The 22,711-nt window shown below is 36.8% G+C and overlaps 2 protein-coding genes across 2 annotated transcripts in view; one reads left to right on the forward strand and one right to left on the reverse strand.

Moving 5' to 3' along the window:
- Positions 1–3,362, forward strand: part of LOC138309854 (cytochrome P450 2J6-like) — a 46,412-nt gene extending 43,050 nt beyond the window's left edge. Inside the window, exons 7-8 of the mRNA XM_069251095.1 lie at positions 206–400; positions 1,196–3,362. Coding sequence (XP_069107196.1) covers positions 206–400; positions 1,196–1,404 — 404 coding nt within the window. The 3' untranslated portion in view covers positions 1,405–3,362. The remainder of the gene's footprint in view (positions 1–205; positions 401–1,195) is intronic.
- Positions 3,363–4,601: 1,239 nt separating this feature from the next.
- On the reverse strand, positions 4,602–21,775 carry LOC138308657 (NAD(P) transhydrogenase, mitochondrial-like). Its single transcript, XM_069249694.1, has 16 exons — positions 21,767–21,775; positions 20,603–21,224; positions 19,967–20,154; positions 19,282–19,446; positions 18,711–18,915; positions 17,700–17,767; positions 14,688–14,922; positions 13,637–13,867; positions 12,871–13,050; positions 12,382–12,489; positions 11,089–11,334; positions 9,773–9,961; positions 9,266–9,417; positions 7,945–8,209; positions 6,675–6,886; positions 4,602–6,155 (listed from the first exon to the last, which is right to left on the reverse strand). The coding sequence occupies exons 1-16, from the start codon at positions 21,773–21,775 to the stop codon at positions 6,006–6,008; spliced, it is 3,225 nt and encodes a 1,074-aa protein (XP_069105795.1). The 3' UTR covers positions 4,602–6,005.
- Positions 21,776–22,711: the final 936 nt, after the last annotated feature.

A 22,711-nucleotide genomic window follows, 5' to 3' on the forward strand; every position in this document is an offset into this window, starting at 1 on the left:
AGAAAACAATTTGAGTATTGCTCACATCACAATTGATACCTTCCTGCAAGGGAGTAACTTTTTTATATACAGGGAGTATTTGAAATATATAGTGTAAATTCTCCAGGTCATCTTGCATCTCAATGCCCACCATAGTGTTTAATAAAGTTCCTTTTATATACAAAATATGAAATGACCTTGACCTTTAAACCTTTTCTTCCCCCAGTTGTTAACACAGCGTTACGTACAAACACAGAAGAGACTATGATTGGGAAATTCAAAATCCCGAAAGATTCCATCGTTATTTGTGACCTTCGTCAGCCACACATTAATGAAGAATTCTGGGAAGAGCCGATGAAATTTCACCCAGATCGATTTTTAGAATCTACAGAGGGCAAGCCATATCATATGTATGGAATGGGTAAGAAATGAAATTAGTTAATTAACCCAAGTGCTTTACCCTCCTATTTTACTAGACACCTGATATTGGTCTTGTACATTATGTAGCATGCTGTAAGAAAGAACTGTAATCAAGTGTGTTTAAATGAATGACCTTTCTTTCAAGGTCACAGAGATTACATTACAATAACTTTAAGAGGCATACAATGTAGACCTGATACTTGTTCATGCAATTAAACATGCTAGGATGACTAGAGCTACAAAATTTGTTAAAATGAATGACCTTGACTGTTGACTGTTATTCAAGGTCTCAAAAGTCATAAATAAGTTAGTTTTTAAATCACATTGGGCCTGTGGCATGCAGAGAAACCTTAGCAGCATGGTGAAGTTTGCTCCATTACATGATTGACCTTCATGTAAGGTCATCAAACCTTTAGTAGGTCACTATCTTATAGGTCTAGCTATGGTATGCGCCAGGAACAGACTAGGTAACAGGAAAGAGATTCAGGCCCATTGGGCCTTTGTTTAATTTTTATATAGTGGCAGGTAAAGCCAGTCTGTGTATCATGTTTGTAAATATTCACATCTAAAATTAATTCAGATGCATATATAATGAATTATTATGTAACAACTTAAACATTTCTTCTGGTTGAAAAGAAAGATTTATGTAAATATATCCTAATAGCACAAAACCAGTAAAGTAATGTACATAAATGTCTGATGATGGTGACTTAACAAAATGTTTAGTGTTTGTGTGATCAGAATCTTTAAATCAATTTTACCTCAGACATATAATAAATATTTTTTTCCTCTACAGGCCCGCGCCAGTGTGTAGCTAAAGTAGCAGCGGAATCTGTACTGTTTCTCTTCCTCTCCAACATGCTACAGACATTTCACATCACAGCTACTGGAAACCCTCAACAAAATGATGTATCGCTTGATAGCTTTTATACTGGTGTGTCACTAAGACCGAAACTCAATTCATTTCATTTCGCACCAAGGCTGGAACACTCGGGAGACAACTGAATCTCAAAGGCCAGCCATTTCTCACAGGGAATCGAGGAATTGAAGCGTAAAGGCTAATCATTACTAAGTAATGACGAACGCAATGACACTTATGTAGCAGACAGCCCTTGGACTAACGGCAAAAATTATCAATAAATGATGTTCATGGATGATATACCACACTTTCATAGAATGAAGTGAAAGGTGATTGGGGCAAATGTCAATCTGAGACTATAGATTGTGATGTTCATGGTTGATAAGCATGGACAAAGTGATAGCTGTACAGATACAAGGTCACTTTACAAAAGGTCTACAAGGTCAAGGTCAGCTGATTTTGTGACAGAAGGCGATGTCAGACATTTTGTGTATCTGTCAACTGACGGATCACCAGCTGTCAATCAAACAATCCGGGTACTACACGTGAATTCTTTGTTGTGTATACAACATTAAATAGGTACATATGCTTGTGTGAGCACAAGGCCAGGCTACATACTGCCCGGTGATTGGTCAGTGGGATATTGGGCTCCGCCCCCCTATACCATTAATTATGGAAAGGGAAGACATTTGTACTAAAGTCAATAGGATAGGTCAAAGGTCGGTGTCAAAGTTTAAAAGGCCAAAAATTGGAGACATATATCAAATAGCTATTGCATTGAAACAAAACAAAAGTATACAGGACAATGTTGATGTCTGGTGACATATACTTGGTAGTTGGTAAGCTAAGCTTATGTAGATATTTTATATAGGTGTACATACTGCCAGTTCATGTATAAATGAAACTAATGTACATAATACTTCATGTCTTTACATTTACATTGAGGTTCTGTTATATCTTCAGATAGAGCTATATGTTGTGTCATTGCAAAAATGAAACCGTCATTTATTCCACAAAAAGGCATATGAAATCCATTTTTATCAGGGACAGTGTTTAGACTTCTAATATGAGTATACCTAAATTTTACATTCCTTTTGATGAAGGACAAAATGTATGGTAATTCACTATGGGAGGGGGCTGCTTATATACATGTACATTGAGTCGATTAAACTTTCTGAAAAAAATACTAAATTGGATTGTGACCAAAAGACATTGAGTCTTAATTAGCATAAACCTATTCTGTCTTTGCATATTACAGAGTTAGCTGCCTTATGGGTAGGTATCAATAGTTACGTCATTATTGGGTGAGTGCAATTAACATAATTTTCTCCTAAAAGAATGATGTTACGCTTGCAAACACATGACGTCACATTTAATATCTACCCGCAAGGGCAGATAACTCTGCAAATGCAGAGTAATGCACAGTGAAAATTCTTTTCAATAATAACAGTGCACCTGCAATGATCAAGACGCAAATATCAAGCAACATGTTTTATTACAGACGTAGTAAGTAGCATCCTGCAGTCTGAAAAATGTGCAATCCGAGTGTTCAGACTATCAAGGGTCCTCTTGTATACAGGTCTTTTTTTTCCCTGCTTTTTGTTTTAGAACTTGCTAATTTATACACAAAACCGTCCAAATCTCCAGTTTAAAACAGCATTAACTTTCCCCATAGGAATAATCTGATGTAGGATATCTACAGGTACATGTACCAGGGTGTATATTGTAGAGAGTGAAGTCAAGGATCAGACAAGAAGGGGCCGAGGTGGCCGAGTGGTAATCCCATGTGGGAAAGATGCCAGATACATTGTACTGACCGCTGGTGGGTGGTTTTTCTCCGGGTACTCCGGCTTTCCTCCACCAACAAACCTGGCACGTCCTTACATGACCCTTTGAACTAATAAAATCTCTTTGCAAGAGTAACAATACATAAGATCCACTTACTCCTTATGTAAATATTAGATGAGGATCCGATATTGTTAAACAAATTTTTAGAACTATGATGAATTATTCAGTATTAATGTCTGAAAAAATACCTTGTAATTATAGAAAATTTACATAAGTATACTTTTGCATATTGGAACTCAATAAACAAGAAATATTTTGTTTGGTTTGAAGTTTTTGTTTTTTTCTGGTTGTCTCGCAGTTGGTTAACATTATTGTTACAACTGTCACTTTGACAGAGCTGATGAATATGAAGGAGGTTGTTACACTGTTTTTAGCTCACCTGGCCGGAAGGGCCGGTGAGCTTATCATGGCGCGGTGTCCGTCGTCCGTCCGTCCATCAACATTTCCTTTAAAACGCTACTAGTTATAGAGTTCTTCATGGATTCTGACCAAATTTGGCCAGAAGCATCCTTGGGGAAAGGGGAACAGAGTTTGAATAAATTTTGGCTCTGACCCCCCAGGGGCAGGAGCGTTGGGGCCCAATAGGGGAAATAGAGGTAAATCCTTTAATTCGCTACTTGTCATAGGGTTCTACATGGATTGTAACCAAATTTGGTCAGAAACATCCTTTGGGTAAGGGGAATAGAGTTTGTATAAATTTTGGCTCTGGCCCCCAGGGGCAGGTGGGGCGGGGCCCAATAGGGGAAATAGAGGTAAATTCTTTAAATCACTAGTATAGTCATAGAGTTCTTCATGGATTCTAACCAAATTTGGCCAGAAGCATCCTTGGGGAAAGGGGAACAGAGTTTGTATAAATTTTGGCTCCGACTCCCTGGGGGCAGGAGGGGCGGGGCCTGATAGGGGTTAATATCAAAATTCCTTTAGAAAAGAAATAATGAACCTGTATTCAGAACATAGCATTACAAACCATGTGAGCGATACAGGCCCTCTGGGCTTCATGTTTGATGAAGAGGTTTTACAATTGAAAGGAATCACTGGAGAGATCTCACTACAGAAGAACTGACTATGGTATAATTATACACATCCTATTATATATTTATAACATTATACTTATGCAATTGGCATATCGTATTTCAGCCAAAAATAAGATAAGACTTTAAACTGTTGAAATATTTGCGATTGGTTTTGATGCTCTTCAATATACATAAAGAAGGCCTCTCTCTCCAAAATCCCTGTTACAAACCTTTGGGCTAACTTAACCATATTAAACCCAATAAGCGCCTATACTTTGATTTTAACATAGACTGAAAATATGTGTTGATTTCCTTTCCAATTTGTTTAGTAAATTGATTTATGACTTGCTTTGAAGAATGATTTTATGAAAGGCAAGTCCAGTTATGTTTCTAAGTGCCCCCTTATTTGCTGAATTTTTCATTAAAGTGCATTGGGGGCATATTGGGTCTAATATGGTATATTAAATACAAAACAAGAGCTGTTGTGTGTATAAAATGGTTTATTCCACCAGATTGGTCGCAATATGTCGGTCACACAATGTGCTGAAAGCTCAACCCACAGCACCTAACAACCAGAGTTTGAAAAAATAAATACACAAAATCAAAACCATTTAAGGGTTCAAAATTGGTGTTCCAAATATTAACCTGTACATGGGCTTAGTTCTGTCACAAGACTACTAACTAATCCACCCCTAATGATACATTTAGACCCGCCTAAATCAAAGACTAGAGCAGTCCAACATAAATAATAGGGGTTATTTGATAGAACCCGGAGCAGACTAATAGAGATTCTTTATAGGGTTGACGTCTGCACCATCTTTTAAAATTTCGTTGTATGATTTATTCATCTGTTTCAAGTATGTTCAATATCAGGTCAAGTTGATATTTGTCTAATGACTTATCCGGTCAAAAATAAATATTTGTTCATCTTACTTAATTTCTTGCAATTTGACTTCTTTGACTTTTAAAAAACGAAAACCACACCAAACTAAAATTGAAAATATTTTTTGTTAATTTGAAATGTCGTGATTATTCAACTGCCAGAGTCTCAATCTATGAGAACACTTTTTAATTATTGAGCTAAAAATACTATCAATTCAATTTTTGTGTGTGTGTGTTTTTTTTTTGTATAAACATAGCATAGAAATATATAGAGATGAGAAAAGTTTTATAATTGACAAAATACCAAATTACAAAGACTTGTTGTTTATTACATACATGAGCTACATTTTGGTCTTGGCGACTAGAGGTTTGCTGCCATGATTACCATCATAATAATACTTCTTAGGTCAGGTGATAAAGGTTTAGTCACAGAATCCTCGTATCGTGTTCAGTCAGTTGGTAAATTACTTCAAAGATGATGCTATTGAATGCATTACATTTCTGACAATATGCTAAATCGTCTCGCACAATTTTTCCAAAAATTTGAAAATAATTTCATTTAAGTTGAAATTACAGCACAAATAATAGTTCTTTTTTGCCAATGTCATGTGATAATTTTCTTCCAAAAGATGTTGAAAGCACTATTTTTCTGTTTCTATTTTTCTTGCATATAACAATTTTCTCCAAATATTTGAAAATAATTAATGCTAATAAAACAATTTACAGCAAATGTAACAATTCTAGTTGCTTGTATCATGATCAATTTTCATACAAATTTTCTCCAAATATTTGGGAAAAAAATGCAGTAAAGAATGTTTATGAAACAACTTACAGTACAAATAACAATTTTATGTTGCTATTGTCTGTCTCAATAAATTTTCATCAAAAACGATGATGAAAGCACTATGTTTCTGTTGAATTGTTCACATAAATTTTCACCAAAATCTTTGAAAATGATTTTACAGCACAAATGATAGTTCTAAGTCGCTAATGTTTGATTAACGTTATTCGTCGTAGTAGGTTCGAACTTTGGCCAGTAAAGCGTCGCAGGTCTTCTTGGCGTCGCCGAGCAACATGGAAGTATTTTCTTTGAAGAAGATTGGATTGTCAACGGCAGCGTAGCCCACTCCAAGTGTTCTCTTCATCACGATCACCTGTCAATCAAAAATAATCATCACTCGTAAATTAGTAAGAAACAATCACTTCCATGATAATTAGACAAGCATATTGGGTTTTAGTTCTGAAATATATGTTTTACTAAAAGTTTTCCTACACTACAACATGAGACAGTAATTCTTTTTTATTCTTCCAATTGTCTTTTTCTTCTTCTTCCTTCTACTTTCTGACAACGGAAATTCTTTCGATATCTTACAAAAGATAATAATTTTTTTAAACTTTACATATTCTTGAAGATAATGGAGAGAATTCCCATCCCAAAAGTACAATTTAATACTTTAAATAATTAAATCAAATATTTTCAATAATTCAAAAATTGATAAATCAATTCCACTCAATACCCTGAAACCTAGCAAATTAATCAATGGTTTAAAATGCCAGGATCCCTCATCAACTCGTTCACCCCTTTCAATTTCATGACTACTCTTGTCTTTAATTTAGAAGAACCTAAATGTGTCGTTAGGCGTGAATGAGTTAAGCTGTAGTTGAATACGTACATGTTTGGAATTCCAGACGCGGAGAACAGGCATGCCAGCAATGATTGAGTTGGGATCTTCTTCAGCAGCAGAGTTGACAGTGTCGTTGGCTCCAATAACCAAGACGAGATCTGTTTCCGGGAAGTCGTCATTAATCTCGTCCATCTCCAGGACAACATCGTATGGTACTCCAGCCTCGGCCAGCAATACGTTCAACTGACCAGGCATACGGCCTGAAAGGCAAAATTACACAACTTTTGTTGACACAATTTTTGTTATACTGTGAAGTGCTTTAAATTGGTGGGGTGAATATTTTTGCAGATTCCTATAAGGAACATATTTGCAGAGATTTCATGGTTTGAACATTTGTCCTTAGTTAGGTAAATGAATTTCTGAATAATTTACTTGTGTTTAGGATTGCCATTTCTGTGAAAACGCAAATACAGTTAAAATAATCCAACTGGAAAATTGAACTGAAAATTCAACTATTCGGTACTGATAATACATATTGTATATACCGTATTCAACCAAATAAGCCCCCAGGGCATTTAAAAATTTGAAAAAATAAAAAGATGCTGATGAGACAAAATGATTACAAATCTCTACACTTTTGTGTAGCTATGATCTTTATTCATGCCTTGGCAATTAAAATCGAGGCCTCAAAAAGGGTGAGGGGTGCTCATAAGGACATCGGCGATTACTGGGTCGAATACGGTATACCAAGCAGGTATTTGGTCTAAGGATCAAGTAAATTCTGTACATGAAATTGTGTCTTTAAAAACACTGAGCAATCACGGGACACAGCTATGCCACCTAGCATCAAACTTTAGAGGGACACATATGAAGGGAAATCAAAAACTCTTGGTAAGTTCAGATAGAAAGCTTGCAAGTATATGAAGCCGATCTTGAAATATTTCAAGATAAAGATGTTACCGTCTTCAACTTCTATATATCAAAGAAGGATGGTACAGAACAGAAAAGGGGTTTCCCAACCTATAAACAGCTAAAGTCATTAAGGTTGACCTCTGCTGTATGCAGTATTTTTTGTGCGTGAACACAGTGTACTGTAAACCAACTTTTATTTACATACAATTTATTTCCCTAAATATTGCGATTGTGTTAAAATCGCTAAAGTTTATCTGCGATATTTGATAACTTCCACAATTCTGCACAATTTAATTGAACTTCAACTTCAAATCCGCAGAAATTAACCTCTGCGAAAATGCTTTGAAACGGAAACACAAAGATAGTTGGTTTTCAGTATGTTATAACAACCTATGAGAAAACATACCAGCTACGGGGTGGACACCAAATCGGCAGTTGATATTTTTCTTCTTGAGGAGTTCCACCATTTCGGCGATGGGGTACTGAGCCTTGGCGACACACAGTCCATATCCAGGGGTAATGATGATGTTACGAGACTGTGTGATCAGATCAGCAGCACTATCTACATTAATCTCAGTGTGTTCACCGACAATCTCCATTGGCTTTCCGCCGCCTGTGGCCAGTGTACCGTAACCACCAAGGATTACACTGGTCAGTGACCTATTCATGGCCTGAAATATCACAAGGTCACAGTCACAATACATGTAACATCACAAGGTCACAGTCACAATACATGTAATAATCATTTTAGGGGGATAGCTTTGAACTCTATTGAAAAGTATTCTGTAAAAGTGGATATTTTTGTAAAAGTGGATATTTTCGCAAGTGCTTAATTTCCCGATTTGCATGCTTGGACCTTTCGTGGTTTTTTTATTTTCGGTTGGATATATTTTTAGCATTTTAACAACAAAGTTCAAACAAGTACAAAATATTAAGTGTTGGGGAAAGTTTTCGCGGTTAAGCGGACTTCGCGTAATTAGTGTAAATTTCTCCCAAGCATAATTTTCCATGTTAACAGCATCAATGTGATTAAGAATATCTCCAGATTGACCAATCAAAACTTATCTTACACAAGATGTAGGAGAGGATAACTCCAGATTGACCATTCAAAAGTCCCCTTTATACACTTGATGTAGGAAAGAATAACCCAGATTGACCAATCATAACTCACCTTACACATGATGTAGGAGGGATAACTCCAGATTGACCATTCAAAAGTCCCCTTTTAAACACTTGATGTAGGAAAGAACAAATCCAGATTGACCAATCATAACTAACCTTATACATGATGTAAGAGAGAATATCTCCAGATTGACCAATCATAACTAACCTTACACATGATGTAGGAAAGAATAAATCCAGATTGACCAATCATAACTCACCTTACACATGATGTAGGAGAGAATAACTCCAGATTGACCAATCATAACTCACCTTACACATGATGTAGGAGAGAATAACTCCAGATTGACCAATCATAACTCACCTTACACATGATGTAGGAGAGAATAACTCCAGATTGACCAATCATAACTCACCTTACACATGATGTAGGAGAGAATAACTCCAGATTGACCAATCATGTAGGAGAGAATAACTCCAGATTGACCAATCATAACTAACCTTACACATGATGTAGGAGAGAATAACTCCAGATTGACCAATCATAACTCACCTTACACATGATGTAGGAGAGAATAACTCCAGATTGACCAATTATAACTCACCTTACACATGATGTAGGAGAGAATAGCTCCAGAGGAACCAATCATGGCGCCAACAATAGTCATGATGTTGTTGTTCAACATGAAGCCTTCAGCACACAAGGCCCAGCCAGAGTAACTGTTGAGGACAGTGATAACCACTGGCATGTCAGCACCTGTAACAAAGGGAAATCTAGCTATCAACACTGGATTACCTCCCTTGATTTGGATTAGCCAAGTCCTGCTCTAGTTTTTGCTTGTATTTCGTTCAACAAGCTCACCTTCAAGAAAGTTATGCATAAATCTTTTTTTTTTCTTCTTCTCAATTTCAGATCTTTTTTCTTGAATATTCACATTACTTAAATTACAATTGATGGAAGCCCTTTTTAAGGCATGTTTGTGTCCATGTGACAATCACAATGGTAGTTGCTAAGACTAGCCAATTATACTGAATTAGGTCAAGGACAACGGATAACGTTATGTGAATCCTATATTTGGACACAACACATCCAGCCGTAAATTCCTACTTACCTCCAATAGCTGCAGTAAGGGTTACACCCATGATGGAGGAGAGAGCGGTCGTCACTCCAAGCATTCCCATGGTGGTGGCTGGGTTGTCGCTGGTCATGAAGAGGCCCATAGCACCAACGTTGCTAGCCATCATACTTCCATTGAGCAAGTGTCTGCCCGGTAGGTGCAGGGGGTCAGACTTCAGTACACCTGGATTATAGAGTCAAGAAGTGTTTAAAATTGATATAGGAAACTTCTGCATGATTTCACCTGAGTACAGAGCAATTATCATTCACAGGGATACAGATAATTAATGTCTGATCAATTATATGTGATAACCAAACATTTAATAATTGACAGGTTATTGCCTGTGATATAATACAGAAGCCTTTTACGTTTTGTGTACAGGTAATAAAACATGATCAATTTCATGTAAATTCTGAATATTTCTCAACATCCACAGAATGCATCCACAATCAGACGAAACATTTTAAGCGATGTAATTCCTTGCAAACAATATTTATTCATTCAATTATTTGTAAAAATAATTTGAATATTCCATGGCATTTGTTTTGTAATTATTCTAATTAGTTTTGAAGATAAATCTATTGTTATAATTCATGTAAGAACTTTTAAATTATCGTGAATATAACATTATTATCCATGATTTTAGAAATGTGTTTAAGATATGTTTCCTCAATATTGAAACAACACAAGACAGACATGGTTGGCACTGTCTTTGCATATTACAGAGTTATCTCCCTTGCATCCTCGATACTCCAGGAGTTCTGATCACTTACGATCTCTCCACCCCTGGATTACTCATAGTGAAATTGAAGGCAGCTCCGCAGAAAACATTTGACCAATCACAGGCTAGCAAACATTTCCTTTGAAGACTACAGAGAGAGAGACGCCTAACATCAAAGCCACACAGTCAACAACAGTGTACCGTTATACGACTCTTTTGATGTACATCAAATGACTTAATTACCTGTTCTATTGTGTTGCCTCCAGTTTTATGTTTTACTATGAGATAGTCCAGGGGTGTAGTGATCGTAAGTGATCAAAACCCCTGGAGTATCGAGGATGTCTCCCTTGTGGTATTGATAATGACATAATTACTTTGTGAGCAAAAATTACTTGTTTTCTATGTAAAATATTGTGATGTTACATTCATTACATAACTCATGGCAGATAACTCTGTAATATGCAAATACAGAATATGCCTTCCCTCTTCATCTAAGTGTATGGGTAGAGGTGGCCCTTCACAACAAAACCAATATTTGACAGAGCATTAAGCCCAGACTCCAATATTTCTAGTGCTACTGTGACCTTACCATGAAGTTTGCCGAAGGCTACCAGACTTCCTGTGAATGTAACGCCTCCGATGAATGTTCCGAGGAAGAGGAAGGTCTTAATCACATTAGCGGCTGGATCGGTGGCAAAGTGTGGCTGCTCCAGTATATAGTTACTGTAACAGGTCAACACAGCGGCTACGCCGACCAGACTGTGGAACAGAGCCACGACCTGGGGTAGGTCTGTCACCTCCATTCGCTTAGCAGCCACAGCTCCTAACAGGCCACCTACAAACAAATATCAAATGTTATTTTAAAGTAGTCTACACTGCTAAACCTGATGTTCTCAGACTGCTGTAAATATACTTATACATTATGAATATATAAATCAGGTAACTTTTCAACTATTGTTTAATTTAACTTTGTCTACATATACTATTTTAACCAAAACCCTACACCCTCTCCTCCCTCCCCTTTTCACTATAATTCCCAATTCTACATTTTCCATCATTAATTCCTATTTATCTTACTATAACTTCCTTACCATGTTTCCCTGAAAACTCTTTTCAATTTATTAAATTTCAATATTGCAAACTTTGCATTAGTAAACTTTCTATATGCTGTCTCATCAAGAATGTGTTAATAATTATTATCAAGGTCATAGATTAACATAAGTGTCTTAGACACTTATTTCTATGTCCTTTATATCGATTGTATATATTATATTGTTGTATGAAGAAATTAAATAAAGAAAGTTTAAACTAAATGTAAATGTTTTAACCGTATTTGTATTTTAGCGTTTTCATGCTGTGTTTGAAAACGATAATTCAGGTACAGTGATAAATTTTGTCAAAGGTATCTCCCAGTATTGAACCACTAAATTTGGCTTACATGAATTCACTAACTAATTAATTAAAATCAAAATTTACATTTTTATTAACTGAACAGTGTTCACTTACTTGACCATTTAGACAACTTTGCAAAACTTCACACAAACTTTGACAAAGCCCTGAATGTTTAGATTTTTACTATCCTTCAGTCAAAGATCTTGCCAACATATGTTTAACTTCAATACTAAAAGTAAAATGGGAATTTTCTGATATTTCTCTCTCCCTCCCATAACTTAATTTTCTCCCATATTTCTCTAACATAATTCATAATTATTTTTCTTTTTTCCTTAATAGATATCTTTCCTATTAATAACCTTAAAGTCTTCACTTAACTCATTGACCCCTGGAAATTCTTAATGAACTCTTCCAGCCTCTGATTTAGAATAGTCCAATATGTCTCCAGGGGTGAATGATTGATATAAATAATCTAGGCATCCCTCCTCACCTGATCCAAGGCAGGCTGCCATCTGAGCAAAGTTTTCGTAGCTAGGTTGTAGGATTCCAAGAGTTCCACCAAGAGCTCCAGCAACTCCAATCATACCTAGGGCGTTACCTGGAGACAACAAGCATTGATATAAGGCCATGCTAAAAAATATTTGTGTTTCCAGTAACCCTATCAACCTTTAATATCATATGAGTACCCCCCATCCAAAACCTTTTTATCAGTTTCATCGTCAAGCAAACAAATAAAAACCTGAATTCTTTTCAGTTTTGCACAAAACCAGGATATTGGTGGTACTGGTTATGTCATAATATACCAAGAATACTCTGAGAATCAAATCCAGAGTTTATATAAATTCATTGCAAAGAAAAGTCAAATGGGAGAAAAAAAAAATTAAAAAGAAATGTGTTGTTTTTTAAAAATCCGATCTTTCCCATCCTTTTTAACCAATTTCTCCAAAATGAAGCATTTCCATAAGGGGAGATAACTCACCCACTCTAGCTGTTTTCTGTGAAGCAAGTCCTGTCAAGGCACCGACACAGCACAGTCCAGAAGCTAGGTAAACCATCTGATGGACGTCGGGATACTGTCCCATGTTCAGGGCCAGACCATAAGATCCGAGGAATGCCGCTCCAGGTATTGTGTACAACATGTTGTATTCCTGAGGGTCAGCTGTGATATATAAGGAATATTGCAGAAGTTGGGTATGATAGTGTTTCATATAACTATAACATACACAGTTGTATATGTTATCTAGTTTTTTCCTCTCCGGTTCATAAGAATTTTAACCTTTTTACAACAGTTAGTGAAAAAATGTGTTAAATTAATACATTTTCATTTTCCAAGAGAAGATATGTTTACATGAATTCGGATAATTTGTTTACCCTTTATCAGCCTAGTATAGCTGATATCCTATAAGGTATCGGGTCAATTCAAGTGTTCTTTTTAAAATCTGTTGGCAAATAGTTAGTACTTCCTCCCACTTTGGGCTTGCAAGTTAGAGCACTAGTGGTATAATGCTAGACATTTAACTACTTGCTAATACAAGGGTCACTTGATTCATTGAACTTCTGAAAACACCTAATGGGGAAACATAAAAGTATTACTAATTGAAGTTTTCAACATCACATAAAAGTTGGATTAAGAATTTATTAACTCATTCAACCCTGACGTTACATTTGAACTCTTCTAATTCAAAGGAACAGTTCATCACGAATTTTCAGGGATGAATGAGTTTAGAAAATTTCAGCACACTCACTTGGACGTTTGAACATGTCCAACATTCTCTGTGTAACAGTGAAGCCACCGCCGATGTTAATGGCTGAGAGGAACGTGGCGGCAGCAGCGTACATCTCCATGGCGTTGGTTGGAGTGTAGCCTCCACCCATCAACAGGAGTCCACCGACCGCCGTCGTACCGGAGATGGCGTTGGTAACGGACATGAGAGGTGAATGGAGAGCTGGGGTCACGCCCCATACTGTGTGGTAACCTGGAACACACAATATTTAATATTAACATAGCAATATTAGGTCACATAAGTTTAACAAAAGCAATACTAGATCATTACATTAAACAAAAGCAATATCAGGTCACATACAATGAACAAAAGCAAATCAATGTGAATGATAATCAATAATAGGAACACAAGAAATAAAAAGTTAGTACCAACAATGTACTTCAAATAAAACTTAAGTCTAATGTAAGTTTCGGATGATGAGGATTAACTGCAGTCATACATAGCATACACCCACCATCTTTAACTTCAAGGGAGATAAAACCTTTTACCTTATTTCCCAATTCTACATTTATGGTTTTAAATAGTTCATAACATCTACCTGACCCTGATAAAGCTTAAATCATAAGATTGGAGAGATGAAAATAGCTCCAACAACAATTCATATAAATATTTGAAAAAAAGAAAGAAATACCGTATAACTTATCAAAACTATGTATGCTAGCATAATTGAATAGCATTCCTCTATTTCATGTATAGTAATTCAAACCTGTATAATTAGTAAACCTGGCTATACGGTCATATATGCTGGTCCAAATAAGGTCAGGTTTAGACAAATTACATTCTATATAGACTCATCCTTCAGTCTCGACCCATCTATACCGGTCAGCGACCATTTCTCGCCATCGTTATGTGTATTTGTATGATTATACAAAAACTTTCAAGCAATATTTTGTAGAAACCTGCATAATAGAGTCTTTATCAGAAGATGACTTTATATATGAAAATTTGTGTGTAACCATACAAATACACATATGATGGCGAGAATTGGTCATCTGCAACTATAGTACCTTACCTACAATTCCTGCCAAACTGAATGTTGTGAACATGGTTGTGAAGGCTGGGTTTGGTGACAATGTTCCCAGTCCAACTGCTCCGGTCAGTCCCGCGGTGTAAGCTATCGACTCTCGCATTGTCTTAGCCTTATTGTCCAGTGGTGGAGGAGGTTCCACCTTGGCTGGAGCTGCAGCGGCTGGCTTGGGAGCTACTGCATCCAACTTTGGTGGTGGGGCAGGCGGCAAAATGTTCCCCTGTACAAAATATGACACACTTGTATATGTTTGTATTTTTAAATATTATTTGTGCAGGTCAAATTTCAGTTAAAAACAGACAAAATCGTGACTTTAAATTTCCACGATCTTAGTTTTATTGGGTATAAATAATTCAACAATCTCAATATTTCATGGATCAATATAGCAATGACCTGTAAAATGCCAAAAATGTCACCCCCAAAAATATAACCGGCTGTGGTAGTTGACTTAATGATTTGTTCTTGTGTTGCTTTTGTTCACTGGTAGAAAACAAGGAGTCAAAATTCCGCCTTGTGCAAATTAAGATTGACATTCAATTATCGATATGTATGTTTATGGTTTTTGTGGTCTTTTGTCTTTTCTTTTTTCTTTCTTTTTTCGCTTTAAGGCATCGTAAAATGTTATCTCTGAGCAAAATGTGTGTGTATTTTAAGTGTGTGTTACCTGTGTTTATGTACGAGGTGTATAATGTAAGTGTTTGTTAGTTGAGGGCACGCCAATAGTTTTATCTTTGTCTGCATTTGAAAATAAAACACAATTACAACAAATATCATTTGGAACAAACTTGGTAGACCCTTTATCCCAGCATGCCACAGGCCTAATATCAGGTCTCTAGGCCTCTTCGTTATTCACAAGAAATTTGTTTAAAAATGATTTTAGCCTATTTGATCCCCTGTGACCTTGAATGAAGGTCAAGGTCATTTATTTGAACAAACGTTGGTAAGCCCTTCATCCCAGCATCCTACGAGGGCAAATATCAGTACCCTGGGCCTTCTGGTTCTTGAGAAAGAAGTCATTTAAATATTTTAGCCTTTTTGGACCGCCCGTGACCTTTGATCTGAAGGTAAAAGGTCCATTCATTTGAACAAACTTTGTAGCCCATCAATCCAAGCATGTCACAGGCCCATATATCAGTATCCCGTGGGCCTTCTGGTTCTTGAGAAGCAAGTCGTTTAAAGATTTTAGCCTATTTGACCCCTCGTGACCTTGAATGAAGGTCAAGGGACATTTATTTGAAACAAACTTGGTAGCCCTTCATCCCAGCATTGCCACAGGCCTAATATCAAGATGTCTCTAGGCCTCTTAGTTATTCACAAGAAGTTTGTTTTTTTTTTACAAAAGGATTTTAGCCCTATTTGACCTCCCTGTGACCTTGAATGAAGGTCAAGATCATTTATTTGAACAAAACTTGGTAGTCCCTTTCTATCCAGCCAATCCTACAGGCCCAAATATCAGTACCACCCTGGGCCTTCTGCTTCTTGAGAAGTTGTTTAAATATTTTAGCCTTTTTGACCCTCGAGACCTTTGAATGAAGTCAAGGTCAATTTATTTGAACAAACTTGGTAGCCCTACATCCCAGCATGCACCACGGGACCTAATAATCAGGTCTCTAGGCCAGCTTAGTTATTCATAAAACAAGAAGTTGTTTAAAGGATTTTTTAGCCTATTTGACCCCTGGACCTTGAATGAAGGTCAAGGTCATTTATTTTGAACAAACTTGGTAGCCCTTCATCCCAGCAACCTACAGGCCAAATATCAGTACCATGGCCTTCTGGTTCTTAGAGAAGAAATTGTTTAAAGATTTTAGCCTTTTTTCGACCCTCGTGACCTTGAATGAAGGTCAAGGTCATTTATTTTGGAACAAACTTGGTAGCCCTTCATCCCAGCATGCCACAGGCCTAATATCAGAGTCTCTAGGCCTCTTAGTTATTCACAAGGAAGTTGTTTTTAAGAGGATTTTAGCCTATTTGACCCCTGGTGACTTAATGATTTATTCTTGTGTTGCTTTTGTTCATTGGTAGAAAACAAGGAGTCAAAATTCCAGTACCCTGGGGCCTTCTGGTTCTTGAGAAGAAGTTGTTTTTAAAGGATTTTAGCCTTTTTGAAAGTCAAAGGTCATTATTGAACAAAACTTGCGATTGCCCTTCATCCCAGCCTTGTGCAAATTAAGATTGACATTCAATTATCGATATGTATGTTTATGGTTTTTGTGGTCTTTTGTCTTTTCTTGTTTCTTTCTTTTTTCGCTTTAAGGCATCGTAAAATGTTATCTCTGAGCAAAATGTGTGTGTATTTTAAGTGTGTGTTACCTGTGTTTATGTACGAGGTGTATAATGTAAGTGTTTGTTAGTGAGGGCACGCCAATAGTTTTATCTTTGTCTGCATTTGAAAATAAAAACACAATTACAAAAACATCAACAGCACACAACACAGAGAACAACAAAAACAAGAGGCCCAGAATCGCTCACCTGGCTTGTAATGTCAAGTAATGTTCTGAATGGAGGTTCATTGTTTCTTTTCTGAAGGAATTTGAATATTTACCTCTTACTCCCCTATTGGGCCCCGCCCCTACTGCCCCCAGGGGGTCAGAGCCAAAATTTATACAAGTTCTGTTCCTCAAATTTGGTTACAATCCATATAGAACTCTAGGATAAGAATTTATCTCTATTTCCCCCCATCGGGCCTTGCCCATCCTGCCCCCGGGGGGTCAGAATCAAAATTAATACAAGTTCTCTTCCTCCAAGGATGTTTGTGGCCAAATTTGGTTACAATCCATGCAGAACTTTTTGACTGGTAGCAATATAAGGGAAATGTTGACGGACGACACGCCATGACACAAGCTCACCGGTCCTTTGGGCCAGGTGAGCTAAAAATTCCCTCTCGACAGATAGAAATAATCTATAAATAAGGGTTCAATAGCCAGAAACACGCAATGTTCTTTTGAAGATGGGAATTTCACCTAAAGTCTGTAATGTAAGGTTTGAGATTTGACTTACGTTCTGCATCACGATAGATCCACGCACAACTTCATCCTCAAGGTTGATGTTGAAATGCTCCTTGTCTCCTACAAAATGTATACAACATTTAAAAGACTGTGGAAACCAAATCAGGGCTTTTTCTAGGTAAATTGGGAAAAGGCCCCTGTGTGAATTTGGGAAAATTCATCGGCATATCGACATAAATGTTCTTTTGTCAAAAGGTAATAAAATGACCAAATATGCATTTTATCTCTCTTTTTTCCCGGCATTTTTGGGGTGCGTTCGATTGCAAATCCCAAAAGTGGTGGGACAATTATTAGGCGAATCTAAAATATTTTCAGATTTGGAAGAAATCTATGAAATTGGGAAAATCCTAGCCTAAATCTCATTGGGAATGGGGCCGAATATCAGCCCCTTAGAGACCCTAGAAAAAGCCCTGCAAATTCACAAAACTGCTGAAGACCAAAGTCATGTACTGTTTGTGGGTTAACCAATGGAACAACTGATATTGATATATCAAAATGTGTTTCATTTCAATCTAATTAAATCAGAAACTTGACTTAAACTTCCATATTACCCTCTAATTAAAGATCTAACAACTCCTCATTCAGAGTCACCTCAACATGTTGTACTGTATCCTATATGTTTCCTTTTCTTTTATTCAGATCATAATTTGATAATTGTAATTGTTAATTTGCTTTTCAGGGTTCAGACCAAAAACAAAAGCGACACTGACGCAATCATGTTGACGTAAGCCACTTTGGATAATGCACACGTTTAGAACCTGATTAGTTCATCATGCTTTGTTCTATTTAGCGATACCATTTGAAGTTGACACAACCAAATCTCAAGATCATAAAACTGTCTTAAGACTAAAACGGTCTTTAGTTTAGACTTAGCCAATCAAAAATGACGTTACAAAAAGTTAAATCACATTTGACTGGCTATGTCTCAAGATTTTTTTATGATCCTGAAGCCAAAACATTTCACTAAATGGAATACACTGTACAATTATATTGAGTTAATTACCGAATGAGAGTAGGAGTTTGGAGATGTTGTTGGCGTACAGGGTACTGGACTGTGTCGGGAGTCGACTGGGGAGATCAGTGTAGCCGATGTGTGTGACGTCATTATAGCGGTACAACTCTCCTGGTTTTATGGTCTCGATGTTACCACCAGCCTCAGCAGCTAAATCTACCACCACAGATCCAGGCTTCATGGCATCTACCATATCCTGTTATAACATATACATATTATTTGAAATTGTTTTCTTATAGAGTCAACATGCTGGATAACATGGCTTTTTCCATGTGTAGTTTTTGTTTTCGCTAAATCACCTTTGAAACTTGTCCACGGTGAAAGTGTTCACGTTATCTTTACACACAGATATGTTTGTAAAAATTCCATTCAAGTCATTTAAGCAAAAACTTCAGCACTACAAAAATTTCCACTCTTAAAACAATTTGTAGAAAATGTTCAAAGCTTATAATTATTCATAGATCATGCACAGGTATAATGTATAAGAAAATGAGATATTATAGTAGAAAGGTCACAAGGAAAACTTCAAATAAGAGGGTTTTGATTTGAACTGCAGCGTTACCTTGGAGATAAGGATTGGTGCACGTTTGCCAGGCACTAAGGCTGTCGTGATAACAATATCTACATCTTTACACTGTTTGGCATACAGGGCTTTCTGTGCATCTTGGAACTCCTGTGACATCTCGCTGAGATCTTTGGCATAACCTCCTTCTCCTGCTCCAGATTCCTGTAACCATAGCAACAACATTATCAGTAACTATGTTATAAATCTGCTGATAAACTAATAACTATTTTTGAAAATTTCATTCTTTTCAATATTTTCTTTTAGGAAAAGTTATCAGTATTTTCTACTTCCAACTAGAAAATTGATACATGTAAATGAGACCTTTAGTAAAGGTCAAGGTCATTCAATTGAACAAACCAGGTAACCTTCTGAGCCTTACATAATACAGGGTGACTACTGGGCACTTTGTATGGTCGAAAAATTGTTGAACAGGATGAATTAACACCATGGTACATCCATGGGGTTAACTCACTTGTTCGTTTTATGGGCAAGTTCATGAGAAAGGATTTGCCTGCCATTCATTATAATTTTAATCATTCTGCATCATTTCTTACATTGAACTCATTCACCCCTGAAGTTTCATAATAGACTGCTCTAGCCTTTGATCTAGAAGAGCCTAAATGTATCTTTAGGGGTGAATGTGTCAAATAAGCCAAATCTCTTCCATTATAGCATTACTGACCTTAACAGACACTTCCAGAAACTCTCCTCCCAAAGATTCCACCTGCTCTTTCACGGCTGGACGAACATCATACGCGCGAACGATGGCACCCATGTTTTTGGCAGTTCCCACGGCAGCTAAACCAGCCACACCTCCTCCAATGATGAAAACCTTGGCGGGAGGCACCTTACCGGCGGCAGTGATCTGGCCTGAAATAACATCAAAATGAAGTTACAACATGACATGACACTTTTATCATTTAATTTAACTCTCTTTTTTTCCCAGTTAAACATTTCAATAAATCATCAGAAAGTGATTTCAAATTAAATGCAATAATACATGGTACATTTTATAATTGTAGTGACAATCTTAGGAGAGTTATTGCCCTTGGAATGCACACTAAAACCCTACTTCTGATATTATTAAGTCTATACAATTGATTTTTTGTGTAAGTTCTGGAAGTCATTCTTTTGTATTTAAAGGAAATTATTTTTGTAAATCATCTTCTGTGTTTTCCACGTAATGTTTTTTTACTTAATATATATCTCCAGGCTCTTTTCCCCCTCAAATTGTTTTTCTTAAATACATGCCTCAATAGGAAATTCTGGATAAACATTTTTCTCTGGAATATTGATTGAACATGTGATATTGATTTACCTGTGAAGAATCTGCCAAAGTTGTTAGCAGATTCTACGACAGCTTTGTATCCAGCTATGTTAGCCATGGAGCTGAGAGCATCAAACACCTGTGCACGAGAGATCCTGGGCACCATGTCCATAGCAAAGACATTGAGTTTCTTTGTTGCAAGCTGCTGTACAAGATCTGTGTTTTGTTTAGGATAAACAAAACTGATGAGAGTTGAATTTTCCTTGAAGTTTGGGATCTCGCTAACCTCTGGTGCTCGCACCTTAAGAACAATGTCAGATTTGAATGCGCCATCCAGTGATGTAATTGTGGCACCAGATGCTTCATAATCGCTGTCTAAAAACTTAGCCTCAAGTCCGGCTCCTTTTTCGATGTTGACATTGAAGCCTTTCTTTGTTAAAGTGGCCACAGCCGCAGGACTAAGTGCCACACGTTTTTCATTTGCGAACGTTTCCTTGGGAACACCGATTGTCAGGTTTTTGTATGGTATCCCAGTGACCGTTTTCTCCTCGACCTTCTGACAGTATTGTTTTGCAGCCTGGCGGAAGCCCCGCGTGCATGCTTGGAAAGAAAACTTGTGAACATTTCCTCCGAGGTTTAGGAGTAGGGCAGCCCGAACAGCTCTTGGTCCTTTCTAACACATTAAACATCAACAAAATCAAGGAAATTAATGTCAATGTACAGGCTACTATAACAACTGAATCAACACATTAAAACATCAACAAAATCAAGGAATGAAAGTCCAAAATTTAAAAAAAATGAAAAGGTGCTTAATAAGACGAAATTATTGCAAACCTATACAGTTTTGATAGTTTTGGTCTCATGCCCAGGCAATTGAAATGAGGCCTAAAAACGGGAAGGGTGCTTATAGAGACAACAACGCTTAATAGGTCAAATACAGTATTAGATTATCTCCCCCTAGTTTGAAACTCTAGAATTGGACAATATCATTGCAGATACAAAATTTATCAAGCAAAATATTAGTGATAGTAATAAATATTGTAACAAATACTTGTCTCACCATAACTTTAACTGCTTAATTACTACTCTTAATTGTTTTTGTTAATTGTGTTTATTGCTTTGTATAAGTTTGTTTACTACACATGCAATGCATGTGTTTCTCTTAAAATAGTCGTCTGCTACAGCACTGCTCTGTCCCTGTGGTGACTGGCTTACCTGTGTCATGCTTGATTGCCTCTCAGGGGTCAAGCATGTGCATGAGAGGTCAGGCACCCAAGGTAGACAGGCAGAGCTGTAGTAGACCTCAGTTGGTGTTAGAGAGAGCTACAGTGTCATGGTAGTGGCCAGCATGCAAGCCCAGCTACAAAGGGCGAGTTCCACCAGCGTTCTTGGGTGAAGTCCACCCCTGAACTTGGTGATACTTCACCCAGGGTGAGAGGCCCCTGGTGAAGGTGTGGTGAAGGTGAAGGTGTGGTGAAGGTGTGGTGAAGTCAGTGGTGGACTTCACCCTAACCAATGGTTCACTTGTATTATTATTGTACCAGTTTAAATGTTATAGATGTTATGTAAATAAATAATAGGACCTTCTGTTTTGTGTTGTGTAGTCTTTACTGTAGGGCCCACCGTGGTGACTCCCTGCAGAGAGTAAAAGTCATCACAATATTTTGGAGACTAGTAAAGCCTGTCATGGAAGTCATCAAACTTATCTTAATTCTTAATTTCTCCCATGATATGGGACAAACTCAAAAGTTGTATATTTCTAAACTAATTGGCCCTAAATACGTCGATTTTGAGATAAGTACCAAATTAATACAATACTTGGTCTGGCCTTCCAGTGTCTGTGACGCTAATTACTTTCACATGATTTTTTTTAACGTCACAACCTCCAATTAAAGTGGGACTAATCCATGATAATAAATAAATTTTACTTAATTTTCACATTGTTTTGGTATACACAACATCTTGAAACCATTCTATTAATGTCAACATTTTTTCAAAATTTTACACCATTGTAAAATAATTTGAAATCTTTTCTATTATTCACAGTATATAATGTACGTGTATATCACACAGACAATTTTTTTGTGATTTCTTATCTCAATTATTTGCAAAATCAATATACTTACATCTATTAGATAATACAGACGACTCCTCCCACTT

The sequence above is a fragment of the Argopecten irradians genome, chromosome 15, assembly GCF_041381155.1.
Source record: "Argopecten irradians isolate NY chromosome 15, Ai_NY, whole genome shotgun sequence".
NCBI classification, from domain to species: Eukaryota; Metazoa; Mollusca; class Bivalvia; order Pectinida; family Pectinidae; genus Argopecten; species Argopecten irradians.